At 37.7% G+C, this 25,756-nt stretch overlaps 1 protein-coding gene across 1 annotated transcript in view; it reads left to right on the top strand.

Annotated features, from left to right (window-relative positions):
- mast2 (microtubule associated serine/threonine kinase 2) overlaps positions 1–25,756 on the top strand; it is a 418,453-nt gene that overhangs the window by 183,264 nt on the left and 209,433 nt on the right. Inside the window, 1 exon segment of the mRNA XM_072574356.1 lies at positions 23,943–23,974. Coding sequence (XP_072430457.1) covers positions 23,943–23,974 — 32 coding nt within the window.

Below are 25,756 nucleotides of genomic sequence, written 5' to 3'. Positions count from 1 at the left end.
GCCTTTGGCTTTGATTTTTACGTCCCATTGTCAATAGGAGTAGTGCCAGAAGACTGCAGGGTAGCTTTAAATTGAGGGGTGATAGACTTAGAACAGACATTGGGGTGGTTTCTTCACTCAGAGAGTAGTAGGGACGTGGAACGGCCTGCCTGCAACAGTAGTAAACTTGCCAACATTAAGGGCATTTGAATGTGCATTGGACATACGTGTGGATAATAATGGAACGGTGTAGGTTAGATGGGCATCAGATTGGTTTCACAGGTCGGCGCAACATCGAAGGTCGCAGGACCAGTACTGTGCTATAACGTTCTCTGTTCTGTATTAAATTTAGCAGGTCTGGCAGCCTCTGTGCAGAGAAGACCATATTAATATTTCTAGTCCAGTGACCCTTCATCAGAACTGATTCTGCTTTGCAATTTCAGGATTTCCAAGTTTTTTTTCTTTTGTAATTATTGGAAAATTTGCAGAGGACGCATATTTGGTTCTAAATGAGAGAGATGTGTAGTGGAAGGCAACAAAACTGTACCTTCTAAAGCTATGAGAATATGGTTAAAGGAAAATTTTATTGAATTTAATAAATCGACAGAATGTAACAAAAATATTTCAAGATAAAACAGAAGTTGAAGCAATGGTCATAGAAAACTCATAAAATTTCTTTCGATGTCAGGTTTTTTAAAACATTTGTCACTTTAAACAACTGGGCAATGTGGCGAAGATGTAGACTTTAGATGTTAAATTGGATTAGAGCCTGAGGGTCAGTGTATCAAAGCAATTTTTTTAATGGGTCAAGTTGCTTTTCTTTTTGCTCATCTGTTTTTGTGTATTGATTGATAGCCAGCTGATAAAAAATATAAAAGCTTATTTAAAATGGTGTACTTAAATAATTGTTCACAGTATGATTAAATTATACTTCCACACATCGTTCCCATGATATGGCAAGGATTTCAAAAGCTGTCTAGTCATAAGGATTGTAACTTTTAACATATTGCTGCCATAGCAGATCCCTTATGCTCATATTTGTTGTGCGTACTGAACTATACAAAGTAGTAAACCATTTCCTTAAAGTCCTTTTTTGTTGGCTGCACAATAAAATATATTTATCTAATGATGACTATATCTTGTAACTCCATTATTTTTGCTCACAGTTTAACATATATAGTCATAAATTACCATCTGAGCAGCAATAGTTTTGTGTAACTTTCCAAGAATATAATGTACTGTAGTTCTTAAGTAAGGTTGCCTTACCGTCTAGAAATGATCTAACGTCTCCAGAATACAAGGTTATTCTAAAGTACACTGATGCAATGAACTAGTAGTCATTTCTCTCGATCAAGAACAGCAGTGTTCCTAGCAATGAGCCATGATCAGGGCACCACTATATATATCTTGCTCCAGTCCAAAAAAAGATGCTAATCACGATGCTCTGCTTGTTGTCCCTCATCGAGTGCCATCACAGTCCCTTTCATTCCATGGGTTTTACTTTGCTGACAAGTCTGTTCAAAGGCAGTTTTTCAAGTATGGATAATTAAGACTTGATATACTATTTAAAGGATTTTTGGAATGAAATGGCGACAGTTTTTATGGCAATTTCAGTGTATATCTGGAACATTAGTAAAGGAGTTTCAAGCTGTCCAGTACATTTGAAAGGAACCATTTGGCTAGATCTCATTTTTATATTAGCTTACAGCAGAGGTGCTTATTTTGGATAGCAACTGCTGGATTTTTGCATTTAATTATGTACACTTCTTAGAAGTTGGTGCCTTATTCATTTAACTGAATACCAATAAAAAACAAAAAAAAAATGTATTTACATAGTGAATTTGTGACGATTGGACATCACAAATGACTTTACAGCCAATTAAATAGTTTTGAAGTAAAATTGCTTTTGTAGTGTGGGAAGTGCAGTAGTTAAGTCATTTATTTCTTAGCAAAATTGGAACCAGTACTGTTTCTTGAGTGATTTTTTTTTCATTTTGCGATCAACTATATGAGTAATTGATTTCATTTAACTTTATTCCTGATTTGGTACATACTGTACTCATAGTTTAGAAGTAAAGCTCAAAGTGTTTGAAAGCTGAAGGCTTGTGAAAAATTGAATGTAACCAAGCAGAATTTGAATAACTGTTAAATTTGAAAAGCTTCCAGTGAAGCAAGCTGTTCTAGAGTTTACAGCCTGGACAGTTGATGCCTCTTCCACCAGTAGTGGAGCACTTGCTATTGGAAATGCACAACATGCTAGAATTAGAGGGCTGTAGATATCTCAGATGGGTTTGAAGAGGTTATAGAGATAGGAAAGAGCAAGGCCACAGAAAGACTTCAGAGCAAAGATGATCATTTTAACATCATGACATGCTTGACTGGTAGCCAATGTAGTTCAGCAAAAATGTGTGATTGGAGAATGGACTTTCTGTGAATTAAAACTTGGACTGCAGAGGTTTAGACTAACCAGCGGTCCATTGGATTTATAAGCTAGACATAATGAAAGTATGAATGAGGGTTTTAATAGCAAGTGAGCTGCAATAGGTGAAGTTGAACAGTTACTGAGTCAGAAGAAGGCGATCTTGGAGAGGCACAAGTATGAAAACCATTAAATTATTTTATTTAACAGTATATGAATAAGTAACTGAACAATATTCAGTTAACAGCCATTTTACAACATGTATGCTTGGTATTTAGAGAAATGTATATCTAAAATGGCTGTTAATTGCTTTGGCGTAATGGGTGTGAAGCAGGGGAAAGCTATTTCCTACAGTTGGCAAGTCAGTGATGAGAGGCAATTAAATTAGGATTATCACTAAGTGGATAAAGAGAAGGGTTATGGGAAATGTCTACCTGGAGGCTTGATGGAACATGGATTACTTACCACAGGGAGGAAAATATAAAGCTATGGGGAGCTAATGAGGCAGGGGAATTAATTTTAAATGCCACAGAAAAACAACCAGAACAGATATGGTGGTTTCTGACTGTGTTGCAAGTATTTGTGGTTCTATAACCATTCTTGATGTATATTGCGCATCTCTTTGCAATGCTTTGAAGGTGGAATAGTTACACAAAAGAGCTCATGAAAATTATATTTCAGAGCTAATCTCAAAGTTTGCCATATGGAGACACAGTGTCCAATTGTGACTGTTTAAGATATGATTATGCCTATTAAGTGTCAATTAATTCAGAACGAGTGCAATTCTGATTAAATATATTATCACAAAGGGCTGTTGTCGCAAAGTGGTAGTTCTTGACCTCTGGGCCAGAAAGCCCAGGATTAAGTTTCACCTCTGCTCCAGAGGTATGTCTGAATATGTTGATTCAAAAATATCGAGGACTTAAATAAGTCTAAAATATTACAAAAGGAAAAAATTGAGAGCTCTTGTGACATAGTGATCATATCCCTGAAGCAGCAGTCTTTACGCTTTTGTGAGTCAACACAGAGTAAAATTTGATTGAATAGTAGTCATGCAACTACAAAAAGCCTGAAATCCCATACAGTTAAAAGGAATGTAATGTATTAAACCACTTTGAAAAGGATCCTTTGTCAGGACTGTAATTTATCCTTGGGAGTCATCTGCTTTTTTTGGCACTGATGTTCTTTTTTGGGGGTGTGCGCCATTTGGTATATATGAGGACCAGTGAACTAGTAATTATCCTTAACAGTATTCATGAGAGGGCAGCCGGCAAATTCAGAATCCTATTATCTTAATTTCCTCATCGCACAAATTTAGTTGGGAGCAAGACCATCTACATCTGCTTTCTTGAACTGTCTTGCATCTAAATCAAATTGACCTTTACAGTACCAACTCCCTGCTGCTGTACATTAATACTGGTGGGTGACCAGATTTAACAGTGTCTTTGTCATCAAAAGGAGGTCAAACTGTGAAATCATGAATGCACAAGATCATGCAATTCAAGCATTTTAGCCTAAAGATAGTAAGACTACTGAAGTTACTTCAGAGGATCAGTGCAGACTCAATGTGTCAAATGGCCATTTTCCACACAGTAGTGATTTTGGAATTCTATGATAAATAATCCTTTGTTTTCACTTAACTGTCATTGAGTACCCATGGATGTTCTTCTAATTCTTACTGATTCCCCTGAATTCAGCATGATTATTGCAAACATGCTTTGAAAATGTTGGAAGTTCATGCGCCATATGGATAACACATCCATGTCAACTGTTAACTTCCTAGGTGGGCAAATAGTCCGACTCAGGTTCACTCATATTTTTCAAATATCTCCTTCTCCTTGTTTCCATCTCCTTCTCCTTGTTACCAAATCTGTCTTCAGTGTTGTTTGACTTCCAGCCTTTAATCGTGGTCATTAGTAGATTCTTAATTCCAGATTTTTAAAATGTTGAATTCAAGATCCAAAATCTGCTGTGGTGGGATTCGAAAAGGGAGTAGGGCAAAAGATGGAAATTACAGACTGATTAGCCTAACTTCCGATCGTGGAATCCATTGTGAAGAATGAGATTTCTGAATACTTGGAAGTGTATGAAAAAATAGAGCAAAATCAACATGATTTCATCAAGGGGTGGCCACGACGATCAAATCTTCTGGAATTCTTTGAGGAAATAACAACGGTTAGACCAAAGAGAGCCAATGGATGTTATCTACATGCTGTTGAAGAAGGCCTTTGACAAGCTGCTGCACAGGAGGTTATTGAGTAAGATAAGGTCCCATGGTGTCAGAGACAAAGTGCTGGTATGGATAGAAGCCTGGCTGTGTGGCAGGAAGCAGAGAGTGGGGATAAAAGGGTCCTTCTCAGCATGGCAGCTGGTGACTAGTGTTCTGCAAGGCTCAGTGTTGGGACAACAACATTTCACTTGATATATTAATGATCTAATAAAGGAACTGAGGGCATTCTGGCTACGTTTGCAGACGATACAAAGATAGATAGAGGGGCAGGTAACATTGAGGAAACAGGGAGGCTGCGGAATGATTTTGGCAGGTTAAGAGAGTGAGCAGTAAAGTGGCAGATGGAGTACAATGTGAGAAAGTGTGAGGTCATGCACCAGTAGGAAGAATAGAGGCCTTGTTTATTTTCTAAATTGGGAGAAAATTCAGAAGTTTGAACTGCAAAGGGACATGGGAGTTCTTGTCCAGGATTCTCTCAAGGTAAACTTGCAGGTTGAGTCAATAGTTTGGAAAGTAAATGCAATGATGGCATTTGTTTTGAGAGGACTTGAATATAAAAGCAGAGATGTACTTCTGAGGCTCTGTAAGACTCTGGTCAGACCACATTTGGAGTGTTGTGCGCAGTTTTGGGCCCCATATCTCAGGAAAGATGTACTGGCCCTTGAGTGTGTTCAGAGGAAGTTCATGAGAAATGTCCCAGGAATGAAAAGCTTAACATAAGAGGAACATTTGAGGAGTCTGTGTTTATACTCTGGAGTTTAGAAGGATGAGGGGGAGATCTAATTGCAACTTACACAATACTGAATGGTCTGATGCTGGGAAGATGTTTCCATTGGTAGGACACTAGGACCCGAGGACATAGCCTTAGAGTAAAAGGAGATAAGGAGAGACCTCTCCAGCCAGCGAGTGGTGAATTTATGGAATTCATTGCCATAGAAGGCTGTGGAAGCCAGGTCATTAAGTATTTCTAAGACTGAGATAGATAGGTTCTTGAGGATCAAGGGTTTTGGGGAGAAAGTGGGAGAATGGGATTGAGGAACTTATCTGCTATGATTGAAAAGTGGAGCAGACTTGATGGGCTAATTTCTGCTCCTTTGTCTTGTGGTCTAACTATTGGAAAGCTTAACTGACCCCATATAGCAACTTAATTAAGGAGCTGTTCCAATCCAGTAACATACCATAAGTGCACCCCTTGGCAAAAAGGTAAATTGGTACACAGATTCAGGAGGGAACAACTTCTAAAGAGATTTCAGAGACAAAAGCAGTCAGAGATCATCTGCTGAAGTTTGGAACCTTTTCTGGACTGCAGCATCTTGTGACTGCTATAGCTAAACCAAACTATAAAAAACCTGAATTGGGAGAACTGGCCACTCCCCTGCCATTGTTAATCTTGACACTTCTGCACCTCTGTCTTTACGATCTCTCTGGAAAAGCCCAAGGACAAAGTAACCTTGTTAAAGTGACAGCATTGCCACACATCTAAGGAGTTCCAGAATCTTTGACTCAACAACAATAAAGGAAGGGTAATACAATTCCAAGTCAGGATAAAAACAGAAACTGCTGAAGAAACTCAACACTCTGGCAGCTTCTGTTGAACAAGAAACTGAGTTAATGTTTTGAGTCTGATATGACTCTTCTACAGAACTGAAAGAGGCTAGAAAATGGTGGGTTTTATGCTGTTGACAGAGGGGGAGGAGAAACAGGTAGGAGTGTGCCCAGAACAAAAGGCAAAGGGAGCATTAATGATTGTAAAGGGGAGGTAGAGACAAAAATAGGACAATAACCATTCCCTCAGTGATACCCTGGCCCATTCCGCCAATACTGCTAGTACTTTCACACCTCCACCATGCCACCTCCCAAAAAGTTCGATAACATTTGGAGGAACAATGCAACATTAAGTTCAACAACCTCCGAGCATAACCTCTGTCCTCCATGTTGATGACAGGCTCCCCACCAGCAGTGTTTTGTTCGTACCTTGTTGGCTTTGCTCTCCGAAGAGCAGACCAGTTCTTCCGAGTTCTGAGCTGCTAGATCTGTTCTGAATTTATTCCATAAGGCATGATCAGAGAGCCACACAATGTAATTAGGAAAATATTCAGAATGAAAATCAAACCTTTTTTTTCTTTTATTTGTCATCATTCTTACATTATGTTAAAGCACTATGCCGACACCACATAAAGGACTAAAACTATATTAAATAATGACTGAGAATTCTCAAAATACTTAGCAGATCTGGCAGTACCTATGAAGAGAGAAACAAGGCCATTATCCCAGATGGATTACCCTTCATAAGTAAGCAGGCAGTAGTTTGTAGAATGCAAACTGAACAAATGAATTAATTTCTGTCAGGCTTTCTTCAATGCTGAAAGTAAATTCATTAGATTTTGTGATATTGGAGTGTGTCAACAAGTAATGTCCCAAATTTCATTCCTTATGCCCCACAAGTTGACGTTGGATAAAATGACCCCAATGAGTTTCACAGCTTTGTTCTGTTCTTTTGAACTGCACCAGTGTACAAAAGCAAAAGTGTTTGAATGCAAAGATCTGTATATTTGAGTAAATATGTGTCTTCTGGTGAGTAGAGAATATGATGCCTCTCCTTTGAGTAACCTGTTGGTACTTGTTTTAGATATGTATATGAAAATTGGTATCATACCAGAATGGTGCTGGTGTCAGTGAAACTACTATCATGAACCTGCCCATGATTACTGCTTTATGGAGAGGAAATAATTCAGAACGAAAAAAAGTGTAAAGATTGGCATTGACACTACACACTTAATATTTGATGACGTCGTTCAATCAGTCTAAATCTAATGCATTTAACATGCCACTGTGCTATGCTTTTTAGAAAAACCTAAGAGTCTAGTATACAGTAACTTGTTTTGAAATGCTATTGTAGCTGGTGTGTATTAAACTAAAATATTTCTGTGGATAATTCATGTATGCTATGAATGTATAAGATAGTATCTGTCTTTTCAGCATATGTGTGAAATTGTTATTGTAGTATTTACAAATTATTTTAACAAAAGGTTAAGCACAAGAGAAATTCCTATCCACTGCAGTTTTAATTTTCTGTCCTGGATGTGCTGTCACGAGCTATTTGTTCTTTCTTATAGAAAGCTGTTGCTTCCAAAGTAAAGAATAAACTCGCCATTTTATCCTGATTTAACTTCTGCCTGCTGAACAAATTTTTCTTCGAAAACAAAGAATTTCATTGTCTTTTCTAGGATGGAAAGTTCCCATTTGTGAAGTGCCTTCAATTTAATTCACTCTGCTTTGTCATTTCCACATATGCTGCCTTGTGTTCTCTGTTAATTGTATTAAAATATGCACAAAGGTGAAATTTCAGAATCTATGACCATCCTTGACACATATCAGGGACGTTTATCTTGCACCATGCAGTAGAGACTTGAGATAAAGCTCAGTTGTGATTTTTATTTTAAATGTTAGAACCTCCTCCTTTACTGAAAGACTGCGTCTAGCTGCCACAGCCAAAACAAGTGATTAATTGACAAATTACATTTCTCTGAAATGAGTGTCTCCAAAATGCTGGAAACATCAATGATCACATGCTGTGTTCTTCATTGTGCTATTGTTGTACTGCGTAATGGTGACATCAAGTTTCTATTAAAACTTCCTTCAGATGTTGGTGCAGCATACATTGTCTTTCCTTTTCTGGGAATGTGTTAACATCCATTTATCAGCCTTGGATTAATCAGCCTTGGCCCATCTACCAATGGATGGGATCTACAGCACAGTTCCAACCAGCGTTCATGACAAGTACAGTAATGCTTAATTTTATTTCGAGCTTCATTGTTCAATAAGTGCAATTTAGTGATCACAAAAGACATTTGAACTCTACACTGAATTTGTTTTAAAATGATGGTCTGTAGCTGCTCACTTTTTTCATGTATGTTGGTTATCAGCACTGTATTGTCTGACAACTCTTACATCAGTCACTGGTGTCAGTTCAAAGAAAAATATCAGTTATCTCAGCAGTATTGTCATGTACTTACGATACAGTTGATCTCATATGATGGACAGGAGCAAATGACTGATTTCTGCAACCTGAACTTTCCTAATTTAAGACATCACTCATGCCCAAGAAGGAAATTCAATTATTAAGTCAGTTGCAACTATGGCAGTGACGTCATGCAAATTAAATTAGCCAGTTCTGTCTTGGCCTGTTGAACAGTGTGTAAAGAATATTGATGTCTTCAATTGTGCAGATTGCATCTGTATGTGCATGTCCAACTTGCCACGGAGGCTAATTTCATTTCCTGCTTTCAAATTAATTTTCTATGCAGTAGATAAGCTTGCTGTTTTGCTAAATGCTTTGAGATCTACTAAAGTATGGTTGGCTGCCAAAGACAGAATATTAACCCTGCAGTATCCCAAGTGGTATGATTCTACCTCCGTGTGTTAACGTTTATTCAATAGTTGTTACTAATTGTATAATTTTAAATCAATAATAGTGACTGATGCTGGTGTAACCAAGTTATAGTACTCACAGCACTCTCGAGAGACCCTTGTTTTGTCAGGGCCCTTTATCCAGGATCTCCAAGTTTGAAACCCTTCAGTCTCATTTCTGCCCTTTCACAGAGCCACAAATGGCCCCATAGGATTTTATTTGTGACTTGGATGTAACTGTGTCAAAAGTATACTATCTTACCATGTCTTTCTTGATCATGATTTCTACGATTAAGTTGTACTGACTTGGTTTCATTCTTACTTTTCTCAATCTTGCAGTGCCACCTGCATTGACTTTTCTACTCGAACATTGTTGCTTCTGGTGTCCGTCTCTATAATCATTCATGGGTATGTGTGATTCTCCAGCAGGTTATAACAATCTGATATTGAGCCACAATGCTGGATGGTCTTGGCCCCAGGTCTACTTCAATGGAGTTATCTAATATCTTTAGTGTTCTGCTTGCTTGTTTCTAATGGGAGTTCAGGTCCACTGGAATTATTGAACCCCTGCAAGCAAAAGCATGTCTTTTGCTGCAGTTCATGAGAACTAAAACTTTGAAACAGCTTTGCTTCATTTTGCCATGGCGTTGCAGTTCGCCACTTAAGTATTTATGTAATGCCCTTTTGAAAGTTATTGAATCTGCACTGCGTTCCAGATGATCATTATAAAGTGGATGTGAAAAAGATGTTTTCTCTTGAGTCAGTCCAGAACCAAGGGTCACTATTTTAAAATAAGTGATTGATTGTTCAGGACAAAATGAAGAGAAACTTTGGAGCTCAGTCTCAGAAGGCAGTGGAGGTGGGGTCATTGAATTTTTTTAAGAGAGAGGTGGATAGATGCTTTAGGCAGGGGAATCTAGGCTTATCAGTGATAGATGGGAATTTCAGATTTGAAATGCAGTCAAAGCCATGATCTTACTGAAGGCAGAGCGGGTTTGATGGACCAAATAGTTTACTCTTACTCCCGTTTCCTATGACTGTAAGTTTGCTCAGTGACTTTTCCCTCTACATGTTGCCTCTAGTTCTTGTTGTGGTCCCTTTTATATTACACATTAAACTATTCTCATGTTTCTTTCTACTCTTATTTCCTTTTTCAGCTTTTTCCCACTATGTTTTTTAAACAGCTTTGTTCCTTACTGCATTTGGAACTTGGCATTTATCACTTACAATCTTTCATGTTTCATTTGAATCTAAATATCTTTGGTCATCCAGAAGCTGCTGAGAAGTGATTCTTTTCACCCTTGCTAACATCTCTATTGAACTTTATTCTTGAGAGAGCTCTCTTTACTCATATACTGTATTTTACTTCGTCCATGGAATGTGGTTGGGAGAGGCTGGGATAGTATTTTTTTTTTGCTCATATCTAGTTGTCCTTGCAAAGGTGATAGTAAGTTGCCTTCTCGAATTACTGTAGTCTGTTTTGTAAAGTGGACTCACAATACTGAGAGGAAGGGACTTCCAGAATTTTGAGCCAGTGACAGTAAAGAAACGGCAATATGTTTCCAAGAAGACGGAACTTATGGGTGGTTGTGTTCCCATTTGTTTGCTCGCCTTGTCCTTTGAGATGGAAGTGGTCATTGGTTTGCAAGATGCTGTGTCTGGAGCCTGAGTGAATTTCTGCTTTATTTCTTGTAGATGGTACACACTGCTGCCACTGAGCATTGGTAGTGGAGGGAGTGAACATTTGAGAATGTGATGTCAATTAATCTGTCCTGAATTGTGTCTAAATTTTTGAATGATGTTGGATCTACACTCATCCAGGCATAAGCTTCTGACTTATGCATTGCAAGTGGTGTACAGGCCTCCCTGCCTCCTCAACGCTACCTGCCTCACCATCTGTCTTTGTGCAAACTTAGCATGAATGCCCTCAGTTCTTTTGTCCAGATTGTTAATGTGCATTGTAAATAGTTACGGTCCCAACACTGACCCCTGCGGAACTCTACTAGCCGTCAGTTGCCAGCCTGAAAAAGACCCATATATCCCCACTCTCTGCCTTCTGCCAGTTGGCCAATCCTCTATCCATGCCAGTACCTTGCTCCTAACGCCATGGATTTTTAATTTATTTAGCTACCACTTGTATGGCACCTTGTCAAAAACCTTCTGGAAATTCAAATTGATTATGTCCACTGCCTGTCCTTTGTCTAACTCAAAGAATTCTAACAGATTTGTCAGGCATGACTTACCCTTGAAACCATACTGACTCAGCCTTGTTTCACCATGCACTTCTAAGTACTCTGCAATCTCAACCTTAATAATAGACTTTAAAATCTTAGCAACGACCAAGTTCAGGCTTGGAAATATTATTTCCCATCTTCTGCCTCTTTCCTTTCTTAAACAGGGGTATTATGTTGGCCATTTTCCGGTCCCCTAGGACCTTCTGTGACTCCAGTGTTTCTTGAAAGATCACCATTAATGCCTCTATATTCTCCTCGGATATTTCCTTCAGAACCTGGGGTGTAGTCCATCTGACCTGGATGATTTTTCCACCTTCAGCTTCCCCAGCATCTTCTCACTACTGATCGCAACTACATCCCCCTCTGCCCTGGACTGTCTTGAAGTTCTGATATGCTGCTAGTGTCTTTTTTCATGAAGACTGATGCGAAGTAGCTGTCCAGTTCCTCCATTATTTATTTATTTATTCCCTATTATTACTTGTCCAGCGGTCCAATGTCCACTCTTGCCTCTCTCTTACCTTTTTGTATATCTAAAATAAACTGCTGCAATCTTCTTTTATATTACTAGTTAACTTACCATCATATTTAATCTTCTCCCCTCTTTATTGCTTTTTAAAAATTTTCTTCTGCTGGATTTTAAAGGCTTCCCAATCCCCTCTCTTCCTGCTGATCAAAACCACATTGCATGCTTTTTCTTTAGCTTTTATGCTGTTCCTGACTTCACTTGTCAGTAGTAGATTGTTTTAATTTCACTCTGTTGTGAATTCAGAGTTAGCGAATCTGATTTAGTCTGGCTTGCTCTCTGTGTATCTGTCCTCAGATCAAATAATCAGGCAACTAACTGGGTGCAGCTTCATTACCATGTTTCTTACCATGGAAGTGACCAGGTTAGAGCTTTTGCAGATTCATTGAACACAATGAAATCTATTGACCAGGGTATCTATTCAAGATGCATTGCTGAAGAGATACTGAGCTATTCAAGTACATCTATGACCATAGCTTCTGTCTGTTGATGTAGAGGACAGACCTATGAATTCCTATCAGCAGACAGCTCTTAAAATAGGCAATTACTTCACAATTGGCTTTTTCCCTGTCATCAGTAAAGTTATTGAAGGAAGCATCAATAGTGTCATCAGGCAATACCAAGGCACCAAAAAGCTGCTCACTGAGACTCAGTTCAGTTTTATTCAGAACCACTCAGCTTCTGCTTCATGACAGTCTGAAAGATCTAAATGCTGAGGAGACCATAGGCTAGTTATTGTCAACATCAATGCAGCATGAAACAAGTGTGACACTGAGAATCCCTTGCCAAATTGAGGTCAATAGGGTCAAAGGAAAATCCTCTAATGCTCCAGTCACAGCTGACAAAAAGGATATTATCATGGTTCTTGGAGGCTTGCTCAGGTTTTGCTCCGATTTTTTTAAAGACAGTGCCATCAGCCTAATAGTCTTCAGTTTCTTCATCAATGACCATCACTTCATTATTAGATGAGAAGTGTATCAAAATTTATTCTGAAATAATTGTGCATGTTAAAGTATTCTACTTTTTCTTGACTTTTGTGGTCAGATATCTGCATGTCTGAAATATATGTCCTGAGTTAGTTGCATGAATTTGTTATTAGATGAGTTCTTGCTACTGCATTAAAATTGGTCAAGATAGAAGGGCTGTTTCAGAACTAAAGTGTGCATCTTTGAAGCTAAATATTTTAAGTGCAAAGTAAGTTTAGAAGGTCCATTTGCTCACTTTGAGATGTGTTTAAAAATGCATACGTTTTCTTGTTTCTAATAGAATAAAATTTTCATAACAAATTGTGACTGGCCAAGTGTTCTCATAGAGTCATAGAGATGTACAGCATGAAAACAGATCCTTCGGTCCATGCCGACCAGATATCCCAACCCAACCTAATCCCACCTGCCATCACCCGGCCCATATCCCTCAAAACCCTTCCTATTCATATACCCATCCAAATGCCTCTTAAATGTTGTAATTGTACCAGTCTCCACCACTTCTTCTGGCAACTCATTCCATACACGTACCACCATCTGTGTGAAAAAGTTGCCCTCTTTTGTATCTTTCCCCTCTCACCTGAAACCTATGCCCTCTATTTCTGGACTCCCTGACCCCAGGGAAAATACTTTGCCTATTTACCCTATCCATGCCTTTTCGCAATAAAATTAGCACTGTGTTTCCTGAAGTTAAGAAAAGGTTTTTACTTAGTTGTATTTAGTTGAGGCATCTTGGTTTAATTTCTGATGTTTGGTTTTTGAGCATTTTTCTGCTGTATAATAGCCCATTCCCTTACTTTAGTATACCCATCAGAATCTATAATTGTACAATTGTGCTCCAAAAAGATTCTAAGTAAAATTGCACATAACATAACATTTAACTTGGTTTATGGACAGTTGCTTTCACTGACCATTTATGCCTGTTGGAGTTTATATCTTTCCACCAGGTTTTATCTTGAAGGAGGTGTAAACGTGCCAAATGCTACCCGTGCTTTCTCCACGAAGGCTCCAAATAACATGTTGTGCAGACTTAGAAATCAGAAAAAGTGTTCTGTTTGCAGTTATTGTATCTCAAGAGTACATTATCAATGACCTTGGTCTTGAACTGTTAACAACTATCACCTGTCATATATGTAGCAAAAAATGTCTCTCTTTCCTTAGTTATTCTATTTTCTTTCCTCCCTTTGCCTTCCACTTTCCCTTGCTTCAAATTTTCATTCCATTTTATCTTTCACTTTTCTGTCTCACATTTGAACTTAAGGCCGAGGTGAAAACTAAAAGAGCTTACAGAGGTCATTCCTGGCTTGGAGTCATACTTGAACGTAGGAGGATGGTTATGGTTGGTGGAGGTCAGTCATCTCACCTCCAGGATATCGCTGCAGGCCCAACTATGTCCAGCTGTTTCATCAATGACCTTCCATTTATCATAAGATCAGAGAGGAGTTTTTGCTGATAATTGCACAATGTTCAGCACCATTCACAATTTCTCAGATACTGAAGCAGTCCATGTTCAAATGCAGCGAGATCTGGACAATATCCAAATAAGTTTGTGAGAAGATTTGTAGCTCGGGTGCTCGTTGTTGTGGTTCTGTTCGCCGAGCTGGGAATTTGTGTTGCAGACGTTTCGTTCCCTGTCTAGGTGACATCCTCAGTGCTTGGGAGCCTCCTGTGAAGCGCTTCTGTGATCTTTCCTCCGGCATTTGTAGTGGTTTGAATCTGCCGCTTCCGGTTGTCAGTTTCAGCTGTCCGTTGCAGTGGTCGGTATATTGGGTCCAGGTCGATGTGCTAATTGATTGAATTTGCACTCATCCACAGATTCAATCAATAAGCACATCAACCTGGACCCAATATACTGGCCACTATAACATTTGCACCATACAAACACTAGGCAATGACCATTTCCAAAAAGAGACTATCTAATCACTGCTCCTTGACATTCAGTGGTGCTACCTTACTGAATCCCTTAGTATCAACATCCTTGGGGTACCATTGACCAGAAACTCAACACACAGACACTATTGCTACGAGAGCAGGTCAGAGGCTGAGAACACTGCAGCAAGTAGATCACCTCCTGATACTGCAAAACCTGTCCACCTTCTACAAGGCACACATCAGGAGTGTATTGGAATATACCCTACTTGCTTGGATGGGTGCAGCACCAACAACACTCAAAAAGCTTGACACTATCCAGGACAAAGCAATCCTTTTGACTGGCATCATTTCACAAGCATCCTGATGTTACTACCATGCAATAGTTAAATATGCTGTTTTCTAAATTTTAAAACTTTATTATCTTTATAGGACTAGTTCGGATTTGATTTTTTTTCTGGAACTTGGTCTCAAAAACCTATCGAGATCTTGATCTCGCTACAAGAATAAGCACTCAGGAGATCTGGGACTTGATCAGGAATCAGAATACAATCAAAATAGTCTTGGATAAGAAATGCAGATCAGATACCAAAACATAATGGGATATTGTTTGTAAAATGAAATCAATAGTAATCATTGTGAAGTTCAATGCATAATTGCTGTGATTGAACAAAACATAGCATGAAACCACTGTTCAAAAGCTGGTTAGCAAGAAAAATAGCCATTGTAAATTGAACTCATTAATACTTCACTATTCTATATTTATGGCTAACCATCATTTTGGTGATTGTTTTGGACATCTCATGCAGAACAGTGGTCGGAAATGCATGTTCAAAGTTGGACTATAGATCATGTTGAAGGGATTTGGAAATATGATAGGCCAATATGTGTCGAACTATTTGCTTCTAATTGCATTTCAAAAATATGCCACTCCAACCAAACTAATCTATTCTCCACTTCTCCACTTTCCTCTTGTCCAAGTAGTAATTTCATCTCACCGTACAAATTCATACTGACCTATTTTCCCCTTAAATGCATCTGTGCCATTTACTTCAAAAACTTTGTATGATGGTTTCCAACACTCTTTAGCTCAAGAGGTTTTTCTGAATTCCTTGCAGGATAGTTATATTTATAGTTCCTAGTTTTGAACAAATCCACTAATGAAAGCATCATATTTATATCTTTGCTATCAAACCCTTTCAGAATTTAAAAAAAAGTTCTCCACAAAAGACTGTTGTGGAGTTGCAACCTATAAAATCGCAAAATTTTACAGAACTTCATGGGGCCATTTAGTCTAGCCATTAGGCTGTGCTTTTTGAAATTTTGGAATTGCTGAGAATTACAATCTGTTTCTGTTTGTGTTGCCCTTGTCAGTCTTTTTGTACTTTTTCCAGTCCCCCTTGTTGGTTTAGTAATGTGGAGAGAAGAACTGATCTTAATTTGTTGTCCAGACATTGTCCTATTGCATTGAAAATAAATACAGGTCGTTCTGTTATAACACGTGTTTCTTAATGCGAATTTGCTATAGCACGATTGATGAACTGGGGACACTGTTTCTAAAGCACGAAATTTTAAAGCGTGTATTGGTTATAACACGATTCCGGTCCCATTAAATGGCGCAGCTCTTACATGATTTTCTTATATCATGGGATAGCATGGAAATAGAACTAGTGTGTTATAGCAGAACTGACTGTAGTGCTGTAAACTGATTGTGCTGAATGACCCGATCAAGGATTGTATCTCTTGAGTATCACTAGGAGGAACAGTCCTTCTGTTCTCCTCAAAATGAGTAGAGAATGCTACTCTTCCCATCCCGTACAACTGGTACTGGAAAACGAAAGGGAAAATGTCACGTTAACACTGATTATGATGAATCATTTTGTTCCTCTCCTGCTCTTCTTACTGCCTTCAACATTTAAATACTAGGAAGTGGGCCCAAAGCCTAAATCTAAACTTTCAAATTCATAAAGGATGTAATAAACAGAAGAGACTCTAATTATTGCAGCTAGATTTGAACATGGGTCACAATCAGAAGAATCAATCTATGTCTTATTTGATGCATGATTCAACTCCCACACTTTCTTATGAAAGAACCGATGAATTGCCCTTGAATTTCTCATGATATGTCATTTCATAATGTAGCATTTTCCTGCTGTGGTTAGCTGACCTGGCCCGTTAAAATGTTTTAAGTAAGCATAGTTTAAGATCAATACAAGTTTGTTGAGAGAAGATTTCACTTTGGAAGAGACTTGTCAAAGACATCTTCCATCACTTTGCTGATGGTCGAGAGCAGATTGATGGGATGATAATTGGCCAGGTTAGGTTTGTCCTATATAATTTGCATTTTTTTCTGTCTGCACATGCATGGCTCATGTGAGACTTATACACATGCAATGTGGAAAATGAAAGCCTCTTAATAATGTACTCCTATAGACTTGAGCCCACCTATGGGCTTAAGTGCTGGTTAAATGGGCGGCATGGTGGCACAGTGGTTAGCACTGCTGCCTCACAGCGCCAGAGAGCCGGGTTCAATTCCTGCCTCAGGCGACTGACTGTGTGGAGTTTGCACGTTCTCCCTGTGTCTGCATGGGTTTCCTCCGGGTGCTCCGGTTTCCTCCCACAGTCCAAAGATGTGCAGGTCAGGTGAATTGGCCATGCTAAATTGCCTGTAGTGTTAGGTAAGGGGTAAATGTAGGGGTATGGGTGGGTTGCGCTTTGGCGGGGTGGTGTGGACTTGTTGGGCCGAAGGGCCTGTTTCCACACTGTAAGTAATCTAATCTAATCTAATCTAAATATAAATCGAAAATGTTCTACTCGGGTTATTGTAACATTTGTTTTAAAAGGCAGAACTTTGACAAGCTAAGATCTAAATGATTAAAACTTTAACATTGCTTCAATGGAATACAATTCCATTTCTATAAGTCAGAATTTGTGTTCAAATGTAAGTAGTAAAATAACATTAATTAGCACAGGCATCTATGTAAGGTATTTCATTGTCATTATATGTAATCATATACTCAGATGGATCTACCTTTGAACTGGGATACAGATCAGCACTCTTTTCATGGTCATTAGTTTATATATTTTTAAAATTGTAAGTCATGAAAGGAGCATAATTCTGTTGTGATTTTGTCCATTGTGAAATAATATGCTTAGGTGCAAGCCTTTGAAAGGGTAATATTGCTTAATTTGGATAGAATTATCTTGCAGTTTTTCGGAAAGTATATAGCAGTGCAATATTTAATGAGCTGAGTTTACTTCAGTTATTTTCCTGTTAATTAGCCCCTGCATCATGATTTCCTGCTCCCTTTCGCCTTTGTTTTATTCCATTACTGAGAGTCATTCATGTAAGGTGAAAACTTTGTGCAAAAAATATCTCAAACAGCTTTCTTATGATTCAGTTAACCTCCTGAGTTGCAGTTTGTAATCAAGTACAGCAATTAGAAAGTTCAAATACCTTATGTTCCAACTCATAATTTGAGATTTCCAAATTTTGAGCTGAAAGGTTGCTTCTTTGTAGATGAATCCTATGACAAATGTTGGGATGTTTTTATGTGCAATTGTTACACATCTCTGCAAACAAATTCTACCTTCACTGGCTTCAAAAATGCTGCTTGTATTATGGTTGTTTTAATAAATCGTGCATGAAAGCATCAGTCTCTCTAGGGGGTATGATGACTTTGATAAAGGACTTGAGTTTCTTGCTCCTATATCTGACATCTGAACTCCTAGTGTGTTGCTGCCTCATAACAGCCTATCCATTATGTCGCTTGAAATGAATCACAAGTGAAAAATATAGGGACGTAATGTTCAATTCCTTTTGCCCAAATCACTTCCACATTCATGACTATAATCAAGCATCTTAAAAAAAAATGTAGTTTGAATGTTGGATTATATGCAACTTTGAATTAGATTTAAAACCTAATTACACGAAAAATATTAAATAAAACAGCAAGTGGGAATAAAAGAGAAGCAAGATAAAATGCCAAGCCTCCAAAGGCTAGAAAATTAAGTCAAAAGTAGTCAAGTGAGTTTCAACATCAACATTTATTTGCAATTTAAAAGTTAGTATTTTGCGTGGAGAATTGTGAAGGAGTTTCCAAACATGGGTTTTCAAGGCTTGAGCTCTTTTGTTGCTGATTACTGTTGTGTGATATACGTTGTTAACTGATATGCCTGTACATATGAATTAAACACTCGTTTTAAGTTATCCAACAGTACAGTCTTGAATATTATACGACAGAAACCCAAGAGTTCAGGTACATAATTCATTGAAAATTGCACCACAGGTAGAATGGTAAAGAAGGCGCTTGGCATGCTTGCCTTCATTGCTCAGACCATTGAGTATTGGATGTCATGTTGTAGTTGTACAGGATGTTGGTGAGGCCGTTTTTGGAGTGTTGTGTACAGTTTTTATTGCCTTGCTATAGGAAAGATATTATCAAGTTGGACAAAGTGCAGAAAAGATTTACAAGAATGTTACCGGGAATAGAGTGTTTAACTTAGAAGAAGAGGCTGGATAAGTTGGGACTTTTTACATTGGAGCATAAGAGGTTGAGGGTCACCTTATTGAGTTGTATAAAATTAAGAGGGGCAAAGATAAGGTGATTAGCAAAGGTCTTTTCTCTACAATTGGGGAGTTCAAAACCGAGGGCATAATCTTAAGGTAAGAGCAGAAAGATTTAAAACGGACCTGAGAGGCAGCCTTTTCACACAGAGCGTGGCTTTTATGTGGAATGAATTGCCAGAGGAAGTGGTAGATGCAGGTACAGTTACAACATTTAAAAGACATTTCGACAGGTATATGAATAGGAAAGGTTCAGAGGAAATAGGCCAAATGCAGGCAAATGGGACTAGTTTAGTTTAGGAAACCTGGTCGCCATGGACGAATTAGACCAAAGGGGCTGTTTGTGTTCAGTATGACTGTATGACTCTCGTTAAAAATGACACAGCACCAGGTTATAGTCCAAGTTAATCCTCATGGAAAGTGTATTCAGTTGGTAGCACTTAACAATTGCGCGGAGAATAGGAGATGGATAAATTTGCATGATAACTAACTTCTAATAATCTTTACACTTGGTTTAGGTTTTCCCAAAAAATATCTAGCTGCAAGTGACTTTATTAAAACATCAACAAGCAATGACTTTTTTCCATCAACAGTATGATTTCAAATCCCATTAATTATGGCTTCAAATGTAACCATGTTTCCATTATATATGTATTGTATAACCTGTATGCAGTGGGATCTGATGCCATCTATATTTCTGTTGCAATTTTTTTTAGTAAGCATAACACATTGTATTATTTAAGTTGACCCAGTATAGAAGATGAGATCATTTATTCTTTCAATGTCAATGTGCATCTTTAGGACAACACTTGGCAAAGAAAATTAACCATTTTTAAGCTAATAGCTGAGTATTTGTGACATATAATTCTGATTTAATCTCTTTTAAGCTTAGACAGGAATGTTTAATATTATAGTTGTTGATAAATTGCTGCGTGGGATTAAGCAGTTATACAGATTATGTTGCCAAGCAGAATGTGAAGAGTTTCATAGAATCACAGAAATGTCATGGTGCAGAAGGTGGCTATTCAACCTATCATGTCTGTACTCGGAAGCTGAGCCATTTGATTTAGTGGTGCTGGAAGAGCACAGCAGTTCAGGCAGCATCCAAGTAGCTTCGAAATCGACGTTTCGGGCAAAAGCCCTTCATCAGGAATGGGGCTTTTGCCCGAAACGTCGATTTTGAAGCTCCTTGGATGCTGCCTGAACTGCTGTGCTCTTCCAGCACCACTAATCCAGAATCTGGTTTCCAGCATCTGCAGTCATTGTTTTTACCTTTTGATTTAGTGGCAATCTGCTGCTTAATTTCCATAATCTTGTATGTTGTTTCTGTTTAAATAATCAGCCAACACCCTCTTGAATGCCTCATTTGAACCTGCTTCTACCACATTTCCAGTTAGTGTGTTCTACACCTTAATAACTCATGGTGTGAAAATGGTTTTTCTCATCTTGGATTTGCTTATTTCTGTAAAACACTTTAAAACTGTATGCTTTGGTTCTTGATCCTTTTACAAGTTTCTGTCAATCTGCTTTCTCCAAAATCCCTCAGAATTTTGAAAGCTTATGTCAAATCTCCTTTTGGTCTTCTCCTCTACAGAGAAAACTGTCCTACGTTATCCAATCTATCCTTAGAACTGAAGCTTCTCTTCTCTGGAAACATTGTTCTGCACTGTCCAATGCATTTGCATCCTTATTAAAGTGTACTGACCAGTCCAATATTCAGTACAGCAGCTGAGGTTCACCTTTTGTCTGATATTAGTTTAGCATAAATTTCCTGCACTTGTACTTTATGCCCCCCTTAACAAATCCTAGAATAATGTGCACTTTATAAAATCTGTACCTGCCCTGTCACCTTTAATGAATTATGCACATACACAGCCACATCTCTCTGCTCCTACACATCCTTTAGAATAGTACTCTTTGTTCTTTGTATCATAATGTGTTACCTTGCACTTCTCCACATTGAAATTCATTTTCCATTTAGTGCATTCCATCAATTTATAAGTGTCTTTTCGAAGCTCTGCACTGTCCTTCTCACAATTTATTGTTTTGCCAACTCTTTTTTATCATTTGCAAACTTTAAGTTGTCCCCTGCACTATCGAAAAGATCAAGATTACATATATGTGTATAGTTTAAGACATGATCACACAGAGCACGTTGTGAATGGTGACTGATGAACAGGGGTGCACTAACCCCAGTGTTCATGTTTTATATTTGGTTTGCAAGTTGACCCTTAATTTTGAAAGTATTTTTTTGAAGCTTCAAAGGTTCTTGTGATCTATGGTAATATTAATCATATAATTATGGAATTATGTAATTACCCTCTTTTGAAAAGAGTATGGAAGCAAATTTAAGAAGAAATTGTCAACTGAGGCAAGGTAAAGTATTGATTAAAACATATTGTGTAATTTTGAGTCACAAATTATGCACACTTAATGGATGAAAGCATTTAAGAGATTGAATTACTGACCTTCAGATTGAGTACTGTAGCATTCCTAATGTAATGTAGATAATGTATTTGAATTGACAGCTAAAGTGCTCTGTTATCCATATTATGTATGGTCAAATCTTGACACTCAACTATTGGCTTCAGATTGCATTATTTCTAGAACAAGATGTAGGCAACATCATTGGAATACATAGCTGACAAAGCCCCTGTTAAATGGCATTCAGCTTCCAAAGTCAATGAAAAAGTGTCACCATCTGTAGAGCCTTGAAATGTTCAGGATCTAGCTAATGATGATGATGAATTCGGAAATGAGATAATAATAATCATGCATCATATTTGTTACCTAGGGGAAATATGTGGTGCTGCAAAGAACAGCTGAAACATAAAGCATATTAAAAGCCTTATGTCTCTTGTGATGCATCAGCTTAATTTGGTTTTCCTTTGGTTTTCTGTTGTAGTTAGCTTGGAAATGATGAAACACCTTTTGGTCAAGTTGTGATTTGCATTTTCACAACCTAAGTATATCGTTGTAATTTATGATGCTGGAACACTAGATCAGGATTTAAATCTTTCAGTTTTATGCAAGGCACTGAAAACTTTGAGGACTTTACAGGCAATGCTCGTATAAAGATGTGCCAGTACTGTTTTAAATTATTGGCAATAATCTGAGGTTACTCATCTATGTAATTGCAAGTTCTTGCATCGATAGCTTATTTATTGTAAGACTACCTTTTGAGTAAATTTGAATGGAAACTCGGGATATCTACCTCCATTTCTGTTTCTTTTTCGCAAGGAATGGTTGTGTTTTTCCTTTAAGGCCCCTTTTGTGTTTTAGTAAGTGAGGCCATGAAACTGAAATATTAACTGAAATAGATCTTCGATCAAGGGTGTTCACATAAAGCTTTGTTTTATGACTTTTTTATGGTAATGTATGTCTCACATATTTGAAACCTAGTAGTTTAAAATTAAATTGTTTTGAAACAAAACAATGAAACCTTCTAAAGGGAGGGGTCTATGGTATAAAAGAGCAAGTAAATTCAGAGTCTTTGTGTGCTATTTCAAAGCTGAAGTTTGCATATTATATACCAAGGTTTTCCAAAACATGGGTTGCATTGGGAGCTGAAATGCGAGGCTGCAGTCGATGTTTTGAGTGCTGCACGCTGCCTTTAAATTCTTGCATTTTTAAAAAATGTGATGGCTACAGCCTATGTGGCTGATCTTTGAGGCCTGATTCCTGTCCTGAAAATCCCAGTGAAAGGTTAGGTGCTATTTTCTTAAAAGTCCTGCAAAATGGGAAAAGGGCATGTGAATAAGGAGGTTATTTTAATTAATGGCAGTAAAGAAGTTAATAAAATTGCATTAATGAAAGTGTTAGTTCTTGGCTTGCTGCTCCTACATTGTCTGATTTTGAGGTGTTGGACTTATAGCATGTGTTTACTACCACCTAGTGGTACATCTTTGAATTAATGCAATATATAAGACTGCACATATTATTTCTTTCTCTGACACAAACCAATCAATACAGGACATTTTCCAAAGAGATTATTGAGTCTGTAGTAAAGATGTCCACAGATGATACAAATTAATGCAATGTTCCTCATGGCAAATTTGAAACCCTAGAATACCATATGTTTTTGATGGCTGAATTTAGATCATCTGTTCATCTTCATTTCTTTTGCTACCAATTTGTGAATTGATTTTTAAATGCTGGACTAAACTCAGTAGAGTTAAAGAGTTTGCACATGTAGTCAGAAATTCAAGCTATCTATTTTCAGGAAAGTGTGGTGGTCAAATGGATGAGTAGAGAAAGTGTGAGAAGTTAAACAAACGTTTAGTGAATTTGTGGAATCCCCAGTTCAACGGTGATTATGTGTTTGATATTGAAGCAGGGAGGAGGAGAAATCATCTGATTAGATTATAATCATTGTGCCCACCAACCATCTGGAAACTTTTAAATAGCTTTTCTCATTTCCATCCTTACGCTGTGGCATGATTTGTCAATGAATGGTTTGTGCTATATTTTTAAAAAGGATTCATTAATCATCTATACTCTGTCAGCGTTGGATTATGAGTCCTGCTTTCACACATGGTTTGTTACCCAGGAATATGACAGAATTGAGCTTTAAGCTTACAATGCCACGATGCCGTTGTATTATTCGTACTAGATCAGAATGTGACATTTATTCATGCCTCTCTTTTTCGAATAATTTGCATTGAAATGATGCTAAATTAAGATGTTACTTGTTGAAATAATGTGCATCTTTTTGTGTTTATTTTGCAGAAAGAATTAAGCTTGCCAAGAAAAGGAAGTTTGTAAGTATGCACTAATACTTAGAATCTTGTGTCTATGATGTATCGAGTGTTTCAAGCTTTTGTTTTGTGAATTTTACACTCAAAGTTAAGACTGTTAATGCTGGAATTAAAGCACATTTCATTTCAAGCCTACAAGGCACACAACAAGCACTACCAGTTCAAGTGAAGTCCTTGTTTAAATGAGTGAAATGCCCTCTTCTCACTGTATGTTGTGTCCCCTGTTGAATTGAAATTACAGTTGCCAATTTCCAATATCAGCTGTACTCCTTTGAAATTCTCCATCTTCTTTATCTCACCATTTGTTATAGCCTCAATGCTATTCCAAGAAATTTCCTTTCACACCTAAGTGGTTATTTTTGATGCAATTCTGCTTAATAAATTTCAATAGCCTCCTTAAAGATGAAGAATAGTTGAGATAAGTATGATTTGATAGCGTTAATTTTAGATCTTTGAATTTTGAACAGGTGGAATATGGATTTTCTGGTGTCTGAAGGGGTTTAACGCTCATAGGTGTTTCTCTAGTCATGATGAATGTTTTGAAGAACAGTTTGAGAGCGTAATCAAGGAGGCTAATGGGAATTTGTTTACATCTGGGTGAGTTTGAATGAACAGCATAATCAGATAGAAAATTCTGGAATTGTTTTTGGGGCTTAGGAAAAACACCCATATCTTGTGAGGGGAAGGCAAAAATACTTCCCATTTCAGGAAAGATTGCAGAAGTCTGGGCTGAAGCTGGATGTGTAAAACAGTTGCTTCAGAGAAAGGGAGGAAGTTTAGCACTATTAAGAAAGATTTCTTCAGTGTAAGGAATTTATTTTAAAAGTTCCAGATCAAAAGTGTGTGGTTAAAACCCTTGAAGGGGTGATGTGAAGCTGAGGAAGCCAGTTCATATAAGCTCAGTTATATGATAAATGAAAAGTAAGAATGTGGTACTGAAATAAAGGATTGGCCATAATCATATTGAGTAACAAAGCAGGCTTGAAGGGCCAGAAGGCCTACACCTGGTCCTAACTTCTATGTTTCTATCAAGGAAAAGGCTGTCAGATTATCAAGAAGGGTAGTTAGGGCCGTCGTTAAAATAAGCATTATAAATGTGAAAGAGGAGATTTTATTGGTGTGATTCCTGTAAAGGGAAGTTTTTGGGATTCGTTACTGTATATTTTACCATCTTTCTAAATTTTTAAATTTGTGTTATCTGTAAATAGTTTTTGTTCTATTTTATCTTCATTTCTTTTGTGTAATTAACATCTATTTTATTATTAAACATCAGCTTGGATTATGACATGAAACACATCAGATGGTGATGTGTGTGGTTTTTACCACAGCTCAGCGATCCCCACCTCGAATATAGGTTGACTTTTCCTCATTCTAAACCACAATGAGCTGCTGAGGCTAACTTCCAGCTGCTGCTTTGATCCTGATCAGTCAGTTCATGGCAGAAAGTGAAATGAACCTGGTGACGCTGGTTCAGTAAAGCTTTTAACCTACAAACCACTGATAAATCAAAGAAGTTTGACCCATTTATCCACCCTTTGGTTATGGCCGAAACATCTGTAAAGATATAATATTGAATTCTTATTCACTCAAATAGCTTAAGTGTTAACTCAGTTACCTCATCAGATATGTGAGCATAACCTGAAATTTATAACTTTGGAATTAAATTTTCCTGCATTTATAATGAAACAAATAAATATTGAAAGTTTCTTGTCGCATCCACCAGCACTGTTTCTCCAAACTGACCTTTGGTGAAATTGACCTTCAGGGCAAGGAATGTCAATGTTG

The sequence above is a fragment of the Chiloscyllium punctatum genome, chromosome 7, assembly GCF_047496795.1.
Source record: "Chiloscyllium punctatum isolate Juve2018m chromosome 7, sChiPun1.3, whole genome shotgun sequence".
In the NCBI taxonomy this organism is placed as follows: domain Eukaryota; kingdom Metazoa; phylum Chordata; class Chondrichthyes; order Orectolobiformes; family Hemiscylliidae; genus Chiloscyllium; species Chiloscyllium punctatum.
Note: the sequence above shows the minus strand (reverse complement) of the source record. Positions and strands in the feature narration are given on the sequence as shown.